Source organism: Triticum aestivum, chromosome 5D (assembly GCF_018294505.1).
Source record: "Triticum aestivum cultivar Chinese Spring chromosome 5D, IWGSC CS RefSeq v2.1, whole genome shotgun sequence".
Lineage (NCBI taxonomy): Eukaryota > Viridiplantae > Streptophyta > Magnoliopsida > Poales > Poaceae > Triticum > Triticum aestivum.
The window spans coordinates 217,101,578-217,123,352 of record NC_057808.1 but is presented as its reverse complement, the minus strand read 5'-3'; the positions used below and the strand labels follow the sequence as shown (position 1 = coordinate 217,123,352).

The window sequence follows — 21,775 nt, the reverse complement described above, 5'->3', positions numbered from 1 at the left end:
TAGTACTCTCTTTGATCAATTTTATTCTGCATATACCCCGCAAAAAAGAATTATTTTGCATATAAAATTTGTCTAAGATAGATCATATTTGTATGAAAATATCAACATTCACAATATGAAATCAATATTGTCAGACGCGTTATGAATTTAATTTTTATATTATATAATTTATTATGGGTAGATTCAATATTTTTCATATAAATATGTCAAACTTTATGAAGTTTCTTTTGCGAGGTAAATACGAAGTTTGACTTCAGACAAATCTTATGTATGTTGTTATATGTACATACGGAGTAAAAACCGGAGGGAGTACATGACTCTTGTTGCACGTCATCAAACCTACTAATCTTTTGTATACAGATTGCACCACAAAATAATTTGAAAACTGAAATCATTTGGACGAGCAAAAGGCGAAACAAAACCAGATAAAACAACTTATAACAACCAAAATGAAACGACCAGCTAGAAAGGAAAAAAATCAATAGTGTCACCCCCCGTCAATGGCGCCAGAGACCTACTCGTCTCCAGGACGGCCGCCGAGATGCGTCTGCTTCATCTTCGTCAGCTCCTTCCTCCTCTTTCTCGCCTCCGCCGCCATCACCGCCCTCTCCCTCTCGCCCGCCACAGCACGGCTGCCGCCGCTCTCGGCGCTCGTCGCACACTTCCTGTCGACATCAAGCCCCAGCGTGAGCGAGCACGGGTCGTCGTCGGTGTCCTCCTCAGCCGTTCCGCCGCCGGTACCCTGGCTGGCGCCCCCGCTCGTCGTCTCATAGAGCGGCTGCGCGTAATATGTCGCCGGCGAACCATGTGGGTCGGTAACGACGGGGTAGTACCACGCGCAGGGCGGAAAGCAGAGCGGCGGGGCATGTCCAGTGCTGGCGCCGCCGCCCAGGTTGCTGGCGTTCGGATGGCACCCCGGCCAAGAGCCCCAGACATACGGCACCGGCACGGCTGAGGGCCCAGCTGTTGCGTAAAGGAAGCCCGGCCCAGGGGGTGCATCCAGCGGGGCCGCCGTGGACAGCGTGGCTTCTGCCCGCTGCTCCGCTGGTGGCGTCGTGTCCATAGACGTTACCACCGGGGGCGGCGCCTTCTCTGCCGTCCTCGCGATAACCTGCAGATGGAGAAACGCATCCACGACTAGTCAGGATCACAGCAAGCTTTCGCTGCAGGTGTTTTGTTCTCTTTGCACGCAGAAGGACGATTCAAAATGAGACGCCATTGGTAAAGCTCCGAAGACCTGGACAAACCGGCAAAAAGCTCGTCTCAACAAGCGGCACACCCTACCTTTTTTTCGATAAAGGACATTTCATTGAATAGATATATCGAGATGATACAATCATGTCAAAAGAAAGCCCGGCCTCTGCATAGCTAGATGCACACAGCCAAAAAATCCAGAGCACCCTAAAAATAAAATAATTTGATACAATGCCAAGCAATAAATCGTGTCCAGCCTAAGGAGCGGTAAATCCTATCCGTAAATCACACCGCCATCCATGGGGGTAGAAAACCTCCCTGGCCGTACGCTCCAGCCGTGTAGACGCCATCATAAAAATGTCCCTGTCTTCCGGCTTCTGCAGGATAGACCAAGTACGGAGCCATCGTGTACAAACATGAATAACCTGCATAGGAGATGAGACACATTTATTGTTAAAAACCACATCATTCCTGGTAAGCCACATTGCCCAGCATAAGGCCGCCGCTCCCACAAGAATATGTGCAGAAAATTGTTTATCTATACCCCGTAACCAGTTGCCGAACATATTCCGTGCACTACGTGGTGGATATAAATTCGAAGCTACTTGGACCGTAGCCCAAACTGCCCGAGCGAACTTGCACTCAAAAAATAGGTGTTTGATAGACTCGTCATGTTGGCAAAAGACACATGTCTTGGAGCCATGCCAGTTTCGTCGTGCCAGATTATCTCTAGTTAGGATGACTCCTTTGTTAAGAAACCAGAGGAAAATCTTCACTCTTAGGGGAATTTTTAGCTTCCATAATTTCCTGTTATCTACAGGAACATCACAATGAACCATTGCATCATACATGGATTTGACCGAAAATTTGCCATTCTGATGCAAGTTCCATCGAAAAGTGTCCGGATCATCTGACAGTTGAATGTCCTCCAGGCGAGTGAGTAATTCATTCCATGCTGTCAGACGAGTGCCCAAAAGATCCCTACGGAAAGAAATATCGGGGTTTTCCTGTCCTAATACTTGTTTGATCGTGACAAATTTATGTCGGACGATCCGGTACAAGCTCGGATATTGCACCATTAGGGGAGTGTTCCCTAGCCAGGTATCTTCCCAGAAACGAACCTGAGCACCGTCCCTAACCAAGAAGGTCCCAAATTGGAAAAAGAATTCCTTGGCCTTCATGACACCACTCCAAAAATGTGAATCCCCAGGTTTCCAATGAATTTGAGAAATGGCATTGGATCCCACATACTTGTTGCGAATGATTTCCTGCCATACTCCATTCTCAGTGAGTAATTTATAGACCCACTTGCTGAGAAGAGCGATATTTTTAATCTCAAGGTCTTGGATTCCCAGGCCCCCTTGGCTTTTAGGTCTGCATAATACGCTCCACCTAGCCAGTCTATATTTCTTGGTTTCGTTATCACACTGCCAAAAAAATCTGGATCTAAAGTAATCTAGACGCTGTAGAACCCCTTTCGGCAGGTGGAAGAATGACAACATGTATAAAACCATGTTGCTTAGGACAGAATTGATCAAGATCAATCGCCCCCCATAAGACAAGAGTTTGGCCTTCCAACTGGCTAAACGTTTCTCAAGTCTCTCTTCCACATGCCTCCACTCAGCGATAGTTAAACGCCGATAGTGTATGGGGATACCCAGATACCTAATCGGAAACTGCCCGAGCTGGCATCCAAAAATGTCGGCATACTCGGGTGCAGATTCTGCAGCATCTCCAAAGCAAAAAAGTTCACTCTTATGAAAATTAATTTTGAGACCAGAAAGTTCCTCAAAGGCACATAAGAGCAGCTTGAGACTTCTTGCTTTATCAAGATCATGATCCATAAAAAGAATCGTGTCATCGGCATATTGTAGAATGGATAGACCATCTTCTACTAGATGTGGGATGACCCCGCTAATTTGACCATCCAGCTTGGCCCGCTCCACTAGGGTAGCTAGCATGTCGGCCACAATGTTAAACAGAATAGGAGACGCGGGGTCGCCTTGGCGAAGCCCCTTCCTTGTCTGAAAATAGTTGCCAACGTCTTCATTAACTTTTATGGCCACACTACCGCCAGAGACAAAGCTCTCTACCCAGCGGCACCATTTTGGTGAAAACCCTTTCATGCGTAAGGTTTGCAACAAGAAGGGCCACAAATACGTCTCTTTGAGTCTTGGGCATGAGCAGTAGAAGAGCAGAAGCGTGTGCGGCAACTTTGGGCCACAAATTAAAGAAGAAAGCAATCTTGGCAGAAAGCCAAATATAGAAAACACGGATGTCGTTTTATCCATACATATGGCATCAAGAACTACGTGTCTCCAGTTCGGTACTTGGGTTCCAATTCGACTATGACTTGTGTTTCCGATGACTGTTTGATGGCCTAGCTAGCGACTACTACTGGACTGGGGTACTACAATAGTATAAAGTGCAGTCATGTGGCTCGCTTTCAGGGGAACAACTGGAGGCTCCGAACATGCTAGATTCTCTCTGCCCTGACACTAGTAATTACGTACTAATAAAGATCACTATTAAAATAATGGAAGCGGCAGATGATGTCGTGCCTGTTCTTTCAGCTGTTTGTTCGTCTCCTGGAGTGTGAGATACTCTTGCATCACCGTCTCCTTCTCCTGCGCAAACAAAGGGAGAATTAACATAGGTTAAGCCTAAAGTTTGTTCCTGTTAATTGCCATTCTTGCTGCTACATAAACCTATTGGTATACCTTCTTCATGCTCTCGTTTTGTGACGACAAGTCCGCAACTTTCCTCGCCAGTTCGTCTCGGACCGCCTAAATTAAGACAAGACTATATAAAGCTGGAGTAGCTCGGTTGAATTGTACACAGAGAGATGGTTTTATACGAACGCTGTGAAAGCCAAGATATTATAACCTGACGGCGGAGTATGGTTTGGCGCGCAGACTCCCGGTTCGCGAGCACGCGCCGCAGCCGCTTTGCCTCCTTCTCAGCCTGTTGGATCCGCACAAGAAACTAGGGGTCAAGTGAGAGCCATGCCAGCACAGGTTTGCATCCACGCGACATAGCCGCTGAGTTACCTCGGTGAGCGTGTGCCGGGGCCTTGGGCCGTAGCCGCCTCCACCTGGAGCCGCCACGGGCACCCGCGTCTGCCGCGAAGGACACCCGGCGCTGGAGCCGCTGGAGCACGACGACGCCTGGATGCCGACCTTGCCCAGCTCCAGGCTCAGCCTCGTGCTCGCCAGCTCCTCTTCCTCCTCACGGCTGCCTCCATGCTGCGGCGCCGCCGGGTGCACGGCGGGAAGAGCTGCTGGCCCCGAAACGCCGGCCATGTTGGCCAGTGCCATGGCCGCGTCGAGCTCCACGTCGCCCGAGACGCCTCGGCGGCATTGCCGCTGGCCGCTACGATCAGACATGGGAGCAACCGGGACAATCTTGGCATCTGCAGCAGACACGGGGTGGGAGTTGATGCCAAGGCCAAGGGAAGGGCGGCGGCCGGTGCCCTGCTCAAGTACACCTTGCCCTGGCCCGTGCCCAGCCGCCACGTGTCCACGCCACAGGACGTCACGTAGGTAGCACGGACACGTGGCGGACATGCGTCAGCCGTCCGCTCGCTTCCTCCTGGTGGGCCATTGGCGTCAGTGGGATGTGGCGCCGTGTGGTACTATGGCCGCATCGGACTTACACATGGACCGCTGAACAGCCAGGAGGAGCAGTGGAAGCTCGGTGCCCTCGGCGGGTGTGGGACCCAAAGGGCAAAAGTGGGCCCGCGCGGTCAGTAGGTGGAGCAAACGGTGCCGCGTGTGAACGGGACAGGACAGGCTACTGGCGGGGAGGGAACGGCCTGGAAGATCACGCTTGGCTCAGTCGGTTGAGTATCACCGAGTCGGAGAAGTTACCTTAGCTCGTAACTTGGTCGTGAGTGAGGACTGCTGATTTTTTTATTGCGCGAGAAAACTTTGATCTATGCATTTTCAATCACGCCATATAATAAATATCTGAAATAATAAAAATTACATCCAGATCCGTAGACCATCTAGCGACGACTATAAGCATTGAAGTGAGCCGAAGGCACGACGTCGTCATTGCCCCTCCCTCGTCGGAGCCGGGCAAGACTGGTTATAGTAGACAGTCGGAAGTCGTTGTGCTAAGACCTCATAGGACCAGCGCAGCAGAACAGCAATCGCCGTTAGACCAGCACAGCAGATAGCAACCGCCGTCGATGAAAAGTAGCGTAGATCGAAAAGATCCAACCTAAAAACACATGAATTTAGACGAACTACAATCAGATCCGAGCAAATCCACCAACGGCAGATTCGCTGGACACAAATCTTTGCACGTCCACCGATAATGCTAGACACACCATCGAGAAGTGGGTTAGGCGTGGAGAACCTTATTCCATCTTCAGAGAGCCATGATCGTCTCGTCTTACTGAGCAGGACACAAACCCTAGCAAAACACGAAGAAATAACTGAAAACAGAGCCCTCCCGCCGGCAAGGGCCGAGATCCACCGCGCCGCCATGGTCCTAAGACTATCGGAGATAAGGCGGACCGGCGGCGGCACCGGCGGGAGGTAGGGGACGCCTAGACTTTTCTTGATCACAATATGTTATTTTTCTTAACACACTGATTGGTGTGTGTCCTTGGCATTTCTCGATGCCGAATATGTTTTGATGCATTTGAACAAACTCTTCAAATGTGGCCAGATTTTGGTCGGGAGTTCAATAGGATCACCCATGTTTTCAAATTCAAGACCTACGGCAACATCCTCACCCTCATTCTACACGATCATATTGTGCATGATCACACAACGGGTCATCACCTTCCACGAGGTCTTCAGATCCCCTTGTTTAGCAGGTCCATGAAGAATTGCAAAACGTGCTCACAGAACTCCAAAACCATATATCAACATTCTTTCTAGCTCTTTCTTGTCTTTAAGCAAAGTGAAACTTTTTCTGACCAACTGGGTTAGAGGTGGTGTTCACAAAGGTAGCCTAAGGAGGATAGATACCATCAACTAGATAGTTGTCAATGTTGTACTCATACCCATTGACAGTAAAGTGGCAAGGAGGAGCTTTTCTTTCATCAGCCTAGCAAACAATGGTGATCGTTGTAGCACATTGATGTCATTGTGAGACGCACATATGCCAAAGAAAGCATGTGAAATCCAAAGATCCTGTGATGCAACTGCTTCAAGAATGATTGTGCATGGGTTTCTTAACATGACCCTTATATTGCCCTTGAAAAGCTTTTGGGCGGTTTTCCATTTCCAATTCATGCAGTCAAGTAATACAATCAAACTTGACCACCTTCTTGCTTCCGAGATTCCCAATAGGCTTTCGATGTCTGTCACAGTTTGTTCTCTCAGGTAGTGAGGTCCAAACACCTCGACTACGATAGTTGCAAACCTGACCAGGGCATCTCCGCATGTGCTCTCGGACATCCATAGGTACTCGTCCCACGAATCAACGGTTGTGCCATATGCAAGCATCTGTAGTGCGGCCATGCACTTTTGATAACCAGAGAACCCAATCCTTCCCACGACATCCTTCTTCAAGATGAAGTAGTCATCAAAGGACCGAACGATGTGGTACAGACAATCGAATACATTTTTGTGCATCTGAAATCGCCAAGGAAAATTGTCAACGAAGAGGACATCAAGGGTGAAATAGTCGTCCATCAGCGTCAAATGGCTGTGCACCCGGTTCCGGCCGAGCACTCGATGACCCTTGATCGATCCCTTGAAATTGAGAACATGCTCTTCCGCACGCTCCGCGTCTGCAAGCATCGCATGCATCATCGCCATCTCATCCGTGTAGTCCTCCCCATTGGACGAGTCAGACGACTCAACATAGCGCTCGTAGATGTATTCCATATCAGGATTCATTGCTTCAAAGAAGAAGGGAGAAAAAATTTAGGTTGGGAAATTCATGGAACAGTTGATGGGTGATACGTCCCCAACGTATCTATAATTTTTTATTGTTCCATGTAGTTTTATTATCAATCTTGGATGTTTTATAATCATTTTATATCTTTTTTGGTACTAACCTATTGACATAGTGCCAAGTGCCAGTTGTTCTTTTTGCATGTTTTTTACATCGCAGGAAATCAATATCAGACGGAGTCCAAATGCAACGAAACTTTACGGAGATTTTTTATCGACCAGAAGGAAGATATTGGGCCCTGGTTGCACCTGGGGGGGAGTCCCGAGGAAGGGACAACCCACCAGGGCGCGCCGGGAGACCCAGGCGCGCCCTGGTGGGTTGTGCCCACCTCGGGTGCCCCCCGGACTGCCTCTTTGCTCTATAAATACCCCAAAAATCCCAGAACCCTAGGGGAGTCGACGAAATATTCATCCATCCGCCGCAGAGTCCAGAACCACCACATCCAATCTAGACACCATCTCGGATGGGGTTCACCACCTCCATTGGTGCCTCTCCGATGATGCGTGAGTAGTTCTTGTAGACCTTCGGGTCCGTAGTTAGTAGTTAGATGGCTTCCTCTCTCTCTCTCTCTCGGTGAATTTTCAATACAATGGTCTCTTGGAGATCCATATGATGTAACTCTTTTGCGGTGTGTTTGTTGGGATCTGATGAACTTTGAGTTTATAATCAGTCATATCTTTTTATATCCATGAAAGTTATTTGAGTTTCCTTGATCTCTTATATGCATGATCTCTTATAGCCTCGTATTTCTTCTCCGATATTTGGGTTTTGTTTGGCCAACTTGATCTATTTATCTTGCAATGGGAAGAGGTGCCCCGTAGTGGGTTCGATCCTACGGTGCTTGATCCCAGTGATAGAATGGGAAACGACACGTATGTATCGTTGCTACTAAGGATAAAATGATGGGATCTATCTCTACATAGATAGATCTTGTCTACATCATGTCATCGTTCTTATTGCATTACTCCGTTTTCCCATGAACTTAATACACTAGATGCATGCTGGATAGCGGTCGATGTGTGGAGTAATAGTAGTAGATGCAGGCAGGAGTCGGTCTACTAATCTTGGACGTGATGCCTATGTAATGATCATCACCTGGATATCGTCATAATTATTTGAGGTTCTATCAATTTTCCAACAGTAATTTGTTTACCCACCGTTTGCTATCTTTCTCGACAGAAGCCACTAGTGAAATCTACGGCCCCCGGGTCTTCTTTCTCATATATTTGCTTTGCGATCGATTTTATTTGCACTTTTTATTCAGATCTATTAAACCAAAAATACAAAAAAATACTTTGCTGCACTTTATTTTATTTGCGATCTATTTATTCAATCTATTACACTTTCTCACGTCCACACGCCGTTTCTGGCGCCGTTACCTGAAAGGGATTGACAACCCCTTTAACACGTCGGGTTGCGAGGTGTTGTTATTTGTGTGCAAGGGCTGTTTACGTTGTGTTGCTTGGTTCTCCTACTGGTTCGATAACCTTGGTTTCATATCTGAGGGAAATACCTACCGTCGTTGTGCTGCATCATCACTTCCTCTTTGGGGAAATATCGACGTAGCTTCAAGCGACATCAAAAGTAATTTCTGGCGCTGTTGTCGGGGAGGATCTTCAACATATACCAGGTTCCTAATCACAAATCTCATCTCCTCGCAATTTACATTATTTGTCATTTGCCTCTCGTTTTCCTCTCCCCCACTTCACAAAAATTTGCCATTTTATTCGCCTCTTTTTTTCCCGTTCGTCGTTTTCTTGTCAGATCTATTCTTTGCTTGCAATCATGAGTGATTTCGGTATGGCACCAACAGATGATGACCTAACTCCTAAAATAGGACGTACGGGCAATCTGGATGCCAAAAATTTTATCTTGGGGCAAGGGAACATTATGGGAAAAGAACGTATCCAATAATTTTTCAATTGTGTTGGAAATCTAAGTCTTGATGATGCTCCTATACTTAAAACTACTAGATCTTATGTGGATGTTATTTCAGCACTAGTTCAGAAACTTGAAAGTAAATTTATCCACACTCATCCTACTTTGCAAAGATTGCTTTTTGAGCTTCCCGAGATAAAGAATCCTAGGGCTAAAAACTTAGCCACTCTCGTTCTTATGAATGAGTTTGACTACATAATACGGGAAGCTAGGGAAATCTTTGACTTTTATGGTATGAATCGTGAAAAACCTGTGATAGATGAAAGTCTTTACAATAGTGATTATGCATTAAGGCATTTTCTTGGGGATAATAAGATCTTTGATGAGAATCTTAAAAAGGAAGTCCCCGTTCTAGATATAATCCAACAAGTTTTCCATACTATTAATCAACATTACTCTTGGATTGTTGCGGGAAATCAAAGGGGTTATGATGAGAACCAATTAAGGAACACTAAAGTTTCCATGGATAATAAGTTTTATGTTTTGTTTACAAAACCCCATGATGGAAACACCCCTAAGAAAATTAATAAGAAGGATGACAAAACTTAGATCCTTGCTTTATGCCTAGCTAAGGGCGTAAAACTATAGCGCTGGTTGGGAGGCAACCCAATGAATAAAATTTATTTTTGCTTTTTGCTTTCTGTTTTTGTGTGTTTGCACAATTATGCTACTAGTATTATTGTGTTTTTTGTATTTTAATTTGTGTTTGTGCCAAGTAAATCCTATAGGATCTTCTTGGGTGATAGTTGTTTGATCTTGCTGAAAAACAGAAACTTATGCAGTCATGAAAACAATTGCTAAAAATCACCAGAACGTGATAAAATGCCAATTCTTTTTGCAGAAGATTAATATACAAATTACCCTGGTCGTCCTATTTTTTCAGAATTTTTGGAGTTACAGAAGTATTCGAAATAGCCAGATTGCTAAAGACTGTTCTGTTTTGACAGATTTTGTTTTCTTTGTGTTGTATGCTTATTTTGATGGCTCTATGGTTTTCTTTGATGAGTTTTTGCCATGGAAAAGTTGGAATACAGTAGATATAATACAAAAACAAAATATGAATTGGTTTGATACAATACTTATAGTAGTGGTTTGGTTTCTTATACTAATGGATCTCACGAAGGTTTTGTTCAGTTTTGTGTGATTAAAGTTTTCAAGTTCTGGGTTATCTTACGATGGATGAAAGAAGGATAGAAGAGCCTAAGCTTGGGGATGCCCCAGCATCCCAAGCTATTATCCAAGAATGAGCAACGAACTAAGCTTGGGGATGCCCCCGAGTGGCATCCCCTCTTTCTTGTAACGACTATCGGTATTTTACTCGAAGCTATATTTTTATTCATCACATGATATGTGTTTTGCTTGGAGCGTCTTGTATGATATGAGTCTTTGCTTGTTTTATTTTGTGTTTTAAGTCATCAATCCTTGCTGGACACATCTATTTGAGAGAGCCAAAATTATTTCATGACTTGTTAGAATTGCTCTCTGTGCTTCACTTAAATCTTTTATGAGCTAGGACTTGCTCTAGTGCTTCACTTATATCTTTTTGAGCACGATGTGCTTAGTATTTTTGAAGAAATGCTCTCTTGCTTCACTTAGTTTTATTTTAGAGTTAGTAAATTTTTAAAAGAAATTCTCTCTTGCTTCACTTAAATTATTTTGAGAGAAATAAAAAAAATTATGCTCATGATCTTCACTTATATTTGTTTGAGCTTATGAAAAGCAACACATGAAAATTAGTCCCAAAGTGATAGATATCAAAGAAGGATAAGTAAAAAAATTCATGAAGATCAATGGACAAAATAAACTTGATTCTTAGTAATAGTTTTGAGATATGATGATGTGATATGTGAGTTATGTTGATGAGTAATTATGTTTTAGTAAGAATATTGGTGTTAAGGTTTGTGATTCCCTATGCATGCACGAAAGTCAATAGTCATGCAATGAAATTATATCCTACTTGTGGTGCACTATTCGGTGTTAATTATGCTTAATGCTTGCTTATGAGATTATTCGTTTTTTGGTTGGTCGCTTCTCAATCTTTTTGCTAGCCTTCATTTGCACCAAGTATGATCTCTACTTGTGCATCCAAAATCCTTTAAACCAGTTTTGCCACATGAGTCCACTATATCTACCTATATGCGGTATTCTTTTGCCATTCTAAGCAAATTTGGATGTGACATCTCTAATTTTCAAAATAAACTTCTCTTTTGTGTGTTGCGCTCGCGGAACGGTAACGGGTGGCTAATATTTTCCATGCAGGATGTGTTATTCTCACGATGAGTGTTTATTCACTTGTCATTGCACGAGAGTAAGGCAAAGGTTTTAGGGATGCCCAGTCCCGAAATGCAAAAAAATGAATTTACTTTATGTTGTCAAATAATAAATTCCTTGGAAAGTGTTGGTATGGAAGGCAACCATGGATACGGCTAGCCATGGAAAGTGAAAGAATGGTGGAAAAAGGAATAAACTTTATTTTCTGTTTGGGAACCGCCTATGGCATATCTAGCATGAAAAGTGTTCGGAACTCTAAGTCATTTTCGTTGGTGGGATGGATACACCTCCCAAAATGTTTTTATCTCTAATTTTTCGCTTTGAGCTCTGGCACCTCTACAAATCCCTACTCCCCTTTGCGAAGGGCCTTTCTTTTACTTTATGCAAGATTTATTTTTGAATTTGAGTCTCCATCTTCTCTTATAAAAGCACCAACTAGGAGGCAATATGATCGTACTTAAGTATTGGGTGTGGCTAATATTCGAGTGTGTTTCATGAATGAATCAATGTTTGAGCATGATGGGCTAGGGATAACTTATTTTAGCGTTGATATTTTAAAAGACATGGTTGCGTGTTGATATTATTGAGTATCTAAATTATTATGTCAAAACTACACTATTGCTTTGAATCACATAAAACTCCAAATGTCCATGCTATAAAGAAAAAACATGATATGACATGATAAACGCTATTTTTATCAACTCTATTTTTATCACTTACCAACTCGAGGACGAGTAGGAGTTAAGCTTGGGGATGCTGATACGTCTCCAACGTATCTATAATTTTTGATTGTTCCATGCTGTTTTATTATCAATCTTGGATGTTTTATAATCATGGTACTAACCTATTAACATAGTGCCAAGTGCGAGTTGCTGTTTTTTGCATGTTTTTTACATCACAAGAAATCAATATCAGACAGATTCCAAATGCAATAAACTTTACAGAGATTTTTTATGGACTAGAAGGAAGATATTGGGCCCTGGTTGCACCTGGGGGGAGTCCCGAGGAGGGAACAACCCACCAGGGCGCGCCGGGAGGCCCAGGCGCGCCCTGGTGGGTTGTGCCCACCTCGGGTGCCCCCCGGAACGCCTCTTTGCTCTATAAATACCCCAAAAATCCCAGAACCCTAGGGGAGTCGACGAAATATTCATCCAGCCGCCGCAGAGTCCAGAACCACCAGATCCAATCTAGACACCATCTCGGACGGGGTTCACCACCTCCATTGGTGCCTCTCCGATGATGCGTGAGTAGTTCTTTGTACACCTTCGGGGTCCGTAGTTAGTAGCTAGATGGCTTCCTCTCTCTCACTGAATTTTCAATACAATGGTCTCTTGGAGATCCATATGATGTAACTCTTTTGCGGTGTGTTTGTTGGGATCTGATGAACTTTGAGTTTATGATCAGTCATATCTTTTTATATCCATGAAAGTTATTTGATTTTCCTTGATCTCTTATATGCATGATCTCTTATAGCCTCGTATCTCTTCTCCGATATTTGGGTTTTGTTTGGCCAACTTGATCTATTTATCTTGCAATGGGAAGAGGTGCCCAGTAGTGGGTTCGATCCTACGGTGCTTGATCCCAGTGATAGAATGGGAAACGACACATATGTATCGTTGCTCCTGAGGATAAAATGATGGGATCTATATCTACATAGATAGATCTTGTCTACATCATGTCATCGTTCTTATTGCATTACTCCGTTTTCCCATGAACTTAATACACTAGATGCATGTTGGATAGCGGTCGATGTGTGGAGTAATAGTAGTAGATGCAGGCAGGAGTCGGTCTACTAATCTTGGACGTGATGCCTATGTAATGATCATTACCTGGATATCGTCATAATTATTTGAGATTCTATCAATTTCCCAACAGTAATTTGTTTACCCACCGTTTGCTATCTTTCTCGAGAGAAGCCACTAGTGAAATCTACCGCCCTCGGGTCTTCTTTCTCATATATTTGCTTTGCGATCTATCTTATCTGCACTTTTTATTCAGATGTATTAAACCAAAAATACAAAAATACTTTGCTGCACTTTATTTTATTTGCGATCTATTTATTCAATCTATTACAACTTTCTCCCGTCCACACGCCGTTTCTGGCGCTGTTACCCGAAAGGGATTGACAACCCCTTTAACACGTCGGGTTGCGAGGTGTTGCTATTTGTATGCAGGGGTTGTTTACATTGTGTTGCCTGGTTCTCCTACTTGTTTGATAACCTTGGTTTCATATCTGAGGGAAATACCTACCGCCGCTGTGCTGCATCATCCCTTCCTCTTTGGGGAAATACCGACGTAGCTTCAAGCGACATCAATGGGCATGGTGAGCATTGTAGGAGCAGATGGTACTTGAGCGGCAGTCTGAGGAGAGGTGTGGAACGACGACGAAGGAGAAGCGCCGTGGAGCCTAGGTGTACCGCTGGAGGTGACGGCCTCGCAGAGTTTTGGCAGGGGTGCGACATGGCAGTATGCGGAGAGGTTTCTTGCAACGAGCTCTTTAAAATTAGATTGTATATGGGTACTTTTTGATGATATTTTCTCACAAGAAACTTTGATGCTAAATAGGGCAACTTTAGTGCTACACAGACGAACTTTCTTACACTGTGTGGTCTAGTGAACTCACCTAGCATTCTTCTAATTTTCCTACCATGACTACTAAGATGCTTTTTTGTGTAGTTGGTGGAACTCTAAATTAGTTTTCCTTCAAAAATAGATTGTTTGGGCTAGATTCGGTTGAGAAGCAAGAGATAGTTCTTGTGTTCGTGTATTTGGTCTTGTGTAGTCATGGATTTAGAGAGAAGTTTTTAGGGATTGTGTATATATATGGCTAAGTTTTGGTGAAGTATGTATGTGGATTCAGAGAGAAACTTTCTAGGGATTGTATATGCTTGCTCGAACGTAGTTAAATCTAGATGTAATATTGGCTTGTTAGTTGCATTTTAGTAGGATGCAGGTATTGTTAGTTGCATGCTAGTAGGATGTATTTCATGGTAGCTTGCATTGATATACCTATATGTATTACGTAGGATGGGGGATGATAGGTACCTTGGACTTGATGGTGCTTATGAAGTGAAGCATCATGCATGGTCCATCAAACGAGGGGAGGTAATTACCTCTAAATTTCAATTGTTGTTATTGCTTCTAAGTAGGAAGGAGCACAACAAGTTGTTTCTTTTTGTGTAGATTTCACCAGTTCTTCGTATGAGGGGCCACAATCCTAATGAGACTATGAAATACGACAGTTACTACGAGCCTATTTCAAGACATTGGGTCTTCTCCCATTTCTCATCAACTTTAAGGGCACACCGCCCGTTCTCAACTCCACGACCCTTATCGCCCTTTTGGACCATTGGAGGCCGGAGCCGCACTCCTTCAACCTACCCCTCAGTGAGATGACGGTCACTTTGAATGACTTTGCGATGATCACTGCCCTTTCGATTGAGGGAAGGGATCTTACTAGGAAAGTGAAGTACGAGTGGTGGCAGCAATGGGTTATGATAGCCTGCAAGTGCATAGGATTTAGTTTTAGCCTTTTCGAAGTAAGAGTATCGATCCCACGGGGAGCATAGGAATTAGGCTTTTGCCCCTTATAAAGAATTATTTAGCTTTGTGCCTCCAGATAATTGTAGAGTTGAAGCAGAGTGAGGGCGGATTTAAATAAGGATTGAGCAAAATGGTGACGTGCAACTAAATAGCATGAAAATAAAATAAAGGCAAGGATAGTAAAGAACGGTGAAATAACAGAATTAAAAAGGCGTCTCAGGGAATCTAGAATTCCCATTGGTATGTTTCTAGTACTACTATGCATAAGCATAACATGGAATCGATACTTGAGCCACTGTTGACGATTATGCTGGGCGGGCCGGGTACAGAACACGTTCTACTCGTGCTAGACTTCGTGCCACGCATGCCACCATCATAGCCTCTCTAAGAGGCTTACAAATCATGAAAATTAAGGTTTACATCATGGATGCAGCCTCACTAAGGGTTCTTCGTGATCCCCAGTCACTTGTAAAGGTTAGGAGCAGTAGGCTTTTAATGTCACCTCGAATTACCTCCACATCCTAAACCTATGCAAAGACAGTGATATACTTCATGGCCTACAAAGGCACACATGCTGAGTGGGGCCCCTTCACAACATTCACGAAGTTATTAAACTAAGCATTCAACAGGTGATCTCATATCTACATTATACGTTTTAGAGCCTACACATACCAAGGTTCATCATATCCCCGAGAAGTAGGGGTCTACTCACACATAAGAACAACAAGCATCATGGGGATGGTAATGAGATACATGGGCGAGTGATTCAAACGATACACCGAAGGATCCACTAGGGTTCTTGATGTTGCAGATGATAAGGATGTGGATGATGATGATGATGATGGATATGGTGGTGATGTATATGTTGATGATGATGCGTTCCTCTTGTGGTGAGAGGAATCCCCTTCTTTTCGCGGTCACAAGGAACGCCGTTGTTTGCTTTGGAGGCGTAACAACGGCTGTTTCTTTGGCGTTCTTGCTTGATTTTTCTATGGAATGTGTTTATCACCTTTAATACGTGATTCCACTGCCATATTTGGGTGGTTTCTTCATCAAATGAGTATTGCTGCAAAAGATGTAACCTGAAGGATCATCAACAAAAAGAAGTGTGCGCATGCGGTAAAATTCCACAAAGCCCACCTTGTAGGCACAAAATATAAAGGAAAAAACATCACGTAAGTTGGACTCATCAAGTTACAGGATTTATTGGTGTTGAAACTCTGTCGTGGACCGACCCAATCAATAAGATCCTAGATCAGTTGGAGTAGTGCACTTGTGGCTATGAGAACATGGGTGCGGTTGCCTAGAGAATGTGGAGGCAATTGTGGATAAGTGCGCTAGGGCGTATTTGTAGCATCTCTTGACTTTGGTGGTGTTTCCAGATGGTTCATGGGACACCGCCTCCTGGATGTACTTAGACGCACTACGTGACTGGGACATGAAATGGTGTTGGAGAGGCTAGTGGGACTAGCTTTCTTATACCCCAAAAGGTAAAACCCAGTGGCATCCATGTACATGGCATGAACTTAATGTTTGTGTATCATGTTTTAACATGTTTTTGAATGTGCAGATGGACGAGGCATGTTAGAGGCAGAAGTTGACCACTCACATTGGTAACTTTGTGTGGGCCCTACAGGTTTGGTTGTGGGGATGTATCCCGGTTGACCATGCAGACACAGTAGCTCTAGGGTAACAATGGAAGTGATCTTATAATGAGGACCCCAAACGCTTCCCCATTGTCACGTACACATGGGCTAGTGTGAAAGTGTCCACGGCAGGCTCGATGGGTTGATACAAGTCCTACATAAATGAGCGTGACACAAGATAAGCACGTCGCCCGCCTGCTACCTACGCGAATCATACATCAACTCACCATCAGGTAATTGTTCATTAATAATTGCCATCATTGTTGGCAAATGCTTTGTGCATAAGTAACATGATGTGATGTAGGTCAATTGGAGGTCTTACATCGTCATGAGATAATTCCCTTTGAATGTGTTGTGCCACCATAAGCAGCAACTTTAGCGGGTGTGATGCCCCATTATATGCTTTTATGTGGTTGAGTAGCATCTTGCACACCATGTCACAAAGAAATGGGAGTAAGGAAGCAAACCCCCGCTAGCCTATGTGGAGTCAAGCATGAATCTCCATAGGTGAACATGAAAGTGCTAGTTATCGACTAGAGGGGGGGTGAATAGGCGATTTTTATGAACGTCTTCAAAACATGGCAGTTTCGAAGACAAACAGTAGAAATGAACATATTGATATGCAGTGGAAGGTAGACTACACTAGGCAAGCCATAGTCAAGTATTCAATGAAGTGAAAGCACGAAGACTAATAGCAGCTAGGTAGTAATGATCGGGATGGGAGATAGTATGAAGCCAAACAACAATAGAAGTCACACAGTGAAGTCAAACAGGTAACACAGGCGGGCAATGACTTCGCGAAGACAAACTGTAAATAAAGAGAGGGAGAAGATAGAACCAGTCACTTGATGAGGACAAGGATTTGTTGGACCAGTTCCAGTTGCTGTGACAACTGTACGTCTGGTTAGGGAGGCTAAGATTTAACTCAGAAGACCGTGTCTTCACCTTATTCCCCTTGAGATAAGGACACCCAGTCCTCGCCCAATCACTCTGGTAAGTCTTCAAGGTAGACTTCCAAACCTTCACAGACTTCGTTCACCGGCGATCCACAATGACTCTTGGATGCTCAGAACGCGACGCCTAACCGGCTGGAGGATTCACAGTCCTTAAGTGTAACAAGTCTTCAGGTCACGCGGACAGAAAGACTTCAGTGACGCCTAACACTCTTTGGCTCTGGGTGTTTGGGTTTTGTCCTCGCAAGGATTTCTCTCTCTCAAAAGCTTCGGAGGTGGGTTGCTCTCAAATGACAAAAGCCGTGCACTAACTCTGAGCAGCCACCAATTTATGGTGTAGGGGGTGGGCTATTTATAGCCACTAGGCAACCCGACCTGATTTGTCCGAAATGACCCTGGGTCACTAAGGAACTGACACGTGTTCCAACGGTCAGATTTCAAACACACGCGACAGCTAGACTTGGGCTACAAGTAAAGCTGACTCATCCAACTCTGGATAAGGTTTGCTCTCATTGTCTTCGCTCGAAGACATAGGATTTGGTTGAGCATCACTTCAGTCACTCTGACTTTGTTCACTGGGACCCCACTTAACAGTACGTTGGTTCCTATGACTCAACAAAGAAGAAAAGGAAACAACGACACAACTAAGTCTTCGCGCTCCATAGTCTTCACGCGATGTCTTCTCATGTCATAGTCTTCAATGTCAATGTCTTCACATACCACCATTGTCTTCAATGTCTTCATACATTTTTAGGGGTCATCTCCGGTAGGTAAACCGAATCATTGAGGGACTACTACCTGTGTTATCCTACAATTCTCACAAACACATTAGTCCCTCAACCAGGTTTGTCGTCAATACTCCAAAACCAACTAAGGGTGGCATTAGATGCACTTACAATCTCCCCCTTTTTGGTGATTGATGACAAACTGGTTGAAGTTTTCAACGGGGATAAAAGTATGTGAAATTGTAAAGGATTAAGGTATTGTATTCATAAGTAGCAAAAGGCTCCCCCTGAAGATGTGCATATAAGTAATTTGCCTTTGGAATGCAAATGCACATGGCAGGTTGTACTTGTGGAGATCCTCTTCAACTTATGAAGACAATTTATCATGCATGATTTGATATAACAAAGATAATGACATGCATAATGAAAAAATGGACGTCTGCAGTATGACTTCATGCGGGATTTATTATCGCACATGCGGAATTTATCATCGCATCACAGAATAACAAACAAGTAGTAGACGACCATCAAATTTAAGTGTTACAACTCAAAGAACCAAATGTATCAAAAGCGCGAGTTGTAAACACTTGGCAAAATATAAAGTAACCACCCATATGGACCCGCTTGAAGACTATAAACTCATATGCTTCTCACCCTTTTGTCAGTAAGGACCAAAAAGGTTTGAAGACATAGAGCCTCTACTCGTTCCCATGAGGAGTAGGAGGTGAAGCAGCAGGGTCGTCGTTGAGGTTTGGTGGTGCAGAAGAACTTGGTGCAGTGTCGATACGCGCCGAAGTTGGAGGTGGTGAAGTATTATCGTCTTGGTCATCAATGACTCTGGCATTCACCGTCGCAGCTGAGGAGGCATAGTCAGAGTCTTCAAGAGAGGGAGTCCGATGCAAGACAACATTCCTTGGAGGAGTGGAGTCAAACTTGAATCTTTCAGTGAAGCCATAGTCTTGAAGATCAGCTTCAGCACTGAGCAAAGTCAAATTCTTCCATGACCTCCGACAGGTTTCATGTGTGACAAATGCATTCTTGGTGGCAAGGTTGCGAATGCGATTTACGTCCACCAAGAGGCTTTGCATCTGCTGCTTCAGCCAGTAGTGATGCTTATCTTGTTTCTGATCCAGGGCGACAAGAAGCTCTCGGTCATTGAGAACACGAGATCGCTTCCGAGGCCTTTGAGCAATAGTGCTTTCGGTGGCTTCAGTTTGAGCACGGTGAGGTAAGCGTGTATTGCCAGCCAAAGGATAAACACGAGTGACGGCCTGAACTCCTTCAATGGGCTATGTGAAGCTTTGGTAATCAGCATTGTGAAGACAAAAAGGCTCCTTGGCAGGCTCTGGGTATATGGCTTCAACTGACATATCAACCTCTGGCAAAAATATCAGATGGTTGTGAGCAGAAGGCTGATAGTTGACAGCTGAATGAAGCTTGATAAGGCGCATAACCCATGGAGCATAGAATTTCAGACCAAAGAGATCAGAGCCTGATGTAGCCAATTGCCTGATAAAGAAGTCTTGAGCATTGAAGCTGATGCCATTGAAGATATAAAAGACCAATGTCTTCATTGCCCCTTCAAGCTTCGCTGCAGAAGAATGTCCCTTGATGGGCCATAGAGTTCGCCTTATGATATGATCGATCGTGCGGGGCAGATACTCTAGGTCTTCAACAAAGAATTCTCTTGGGTATTCAGCGCCGCGTGGCAGAGGCTTCATCATGCTCAGCATTTGGCTCATGTTGGGCTCTGGCTTCTGAAAGATGCTCTTCAATGCATTGCGGTGAAGCTGACAACTAGGCTCGAAGAGTTCACCTGGAGTGGGCAGGCCAGTTAGCTCAATGATATCAAGAGCTTTGGCTTCATGATGGACATTGCCTGTCATCCACTCAAGGATCCATGTCTTCGGATCCCTGTTGTAGCCGCGAATGTGGAGGGTAGCATAGAATTGTAGCAGAAGCTCTTCATTCCAATGCTCTTTATCAGTCACAAAGTTCACAAGTCGAGCATCACGGAAGCAGTCAAGAGCTTCTTCTAGGCAGGGCAGACCAGCAATGGCTTCACAGTCGAGACGCATATGTGGAAAGATGCGCCCTTGATCATAGAGAACACAGGAATAGTAACTGCACTGCTGATAGCTCCAGAACCGATCAGATGAAATTCTTGGCTTGGAGTAGGGGTTCTTGGCACTATCAAAGAAAGTGTTGTACGCAATGAAGCCATTTGCATTGAAGGACCCTGGTGAAGTTGCAGTACCTAGAAACCTTGGCAGTCTTGGCTTAGGCTTCTGGACCTGTGGCCTGTGCTCGACATGATAGTCAAATTGTGGACCAGCAACAGGTGGAAGAACCAGAACGGGCCATCTGACAGTAACCAGCTGACCATGATCAAATGCTTGCTCGATGGTTTGTGGCCTTGGAGGCGGTACAGGAGCAGTGGCAGTGGCAGTGGCATTGACTTCAGGCTGCAGATTTGCATCAGGTGCAGCATTGGCTTCAGGTGCATGAACTTCTCGCACCACATTAGCTTCAGGCGCCACATTAGCTTCGGCCATGACAATGTCATTGGCTTCAGTATTGATGTTTGTGGCCGCCTCAATGTTATCAACCTCCACTTGAGTAGTTGGAGGGTCGGACACGTTCTCCTCGAGAACAACTTCAGGGTTGGACGGGGGTGTAGCAAAAAGTTCTTCTTGTTCATCAACTGATGCAGCCGGAATGTCTTCAGCAGCTTTGGCTTGAGACTCGGAGATGTTCACAGTTGGAGAGGCTTCAGGAAAGACTTGGCGAGATACCGATTGGTGCTCTTCTCCTTCTGGAACACTCGAAAGTGTGACTTGTGGCCTTGGTCCTTTGCGAAGCCTGCGAAACGCTGGTGACGCTTGTGGAGATGGAGTAGGCTGGGCCTCAAAGTCATCATCATCAAGCACCGGAGTGGTGGCTTGAGTTGGGGGAGTACGTGGGGATTCTTCTTGACGGGGGGAGTCTTGAGGGTGATCAGCCCATGAATCATCCTGAGCGATTAGCGTCAAAGGACGACCAATGCTGACGAGTTCACTGGTCGTGAGAACCGGCGATGATACCACGTTGTGCTCGATCTGAGGAAGGACTTCATCATCTTCAACATTGTCTTGGTGACCAATGTCTTCAGCTGCGGTGGGGTCAACAGCTGGAATATCTTCAACTTCAGGAGCCTGTGTGGTAGCAGGCTCGTGAACAATCAACTAACGCTCTCGGTGTTCTGACACAGGTCGAGCAACAGAAATTGGCTCGACGACAAGGGGCTCTATGGGAGCAGCCCGATCTTTCTTCTTGGTTTTTCTCTTCTTGGCTGGTGGAGCCTCATCAGTGGTGTTCTTAGTCTTGCGCTTTCTGGCTTCGGCTTCAGCTGCCCTTGTTTTCTTGAGCTCCGAAGCCACTGTGGGGACCTTAGGCTTCACGCCTGTCATACTCGCGGGGAAGACAATGCGAGGTTCTTCCTGCCTGAATGCTTCAGCTTGGTCCACAGCAGGCTTCTTCTTGGCAGCCATCTTGGGGTCGATGCCAGGACGCCCAAGTGCCTTGCGCTTCTTAGCTTCATTGTAGGCTT

At 44.8% G+C, this 21,775-nt stretch overlaps 2 protein-coding genes across 2 annotated transcripts; both read right to left on the bottom strand.

Annotated features, from left to right (window-relative positions):
• Nucleotides 1-318: 318 nt before the first annotated feature.
• On the bottom strand, nt 319-1,456 carry LOC123124549 (uncharacterized). Its single transcript, XM_044545139.1, has one exon. It carries the CDS (start codon nt 1,061-1,063, stop codon nt 515-517), a length of 549 nt encoding a protein of 182 aa, XP_044401074.1. The 5' UTR covers nt 1,064-1,456; the 3' UTR covers nt 319-514.
• Nucleotides 1,457-3,122: 1,666 nt separating this feature from the next.
• Nucleotides 3,123-4,628, bottom strand: LOC123124547 (G-box-binding factor 1). Its single transcript, XM_044545138.1, has 4 exons — nt 4,245-4,628; nt 4,081-4,158; nt 3,915-3,980; nt 3,123-3,821 (listed from the first exon to the last, which is right to left on the bottom strand). Exons 1-4 carry the CDS (start codon nt 4,578-4,580, stop codon nt 3,723-3,725), a joined length of 579 nt encoding a protein of 192 aa, XP_044401073.1. The 5' UTR covers nt 4,581-4,628; the 3' UTR covers nt 3,123-3,722.
• Nucleotides 4,629-21,775: the final 17,147 nt, after the last annotated feature.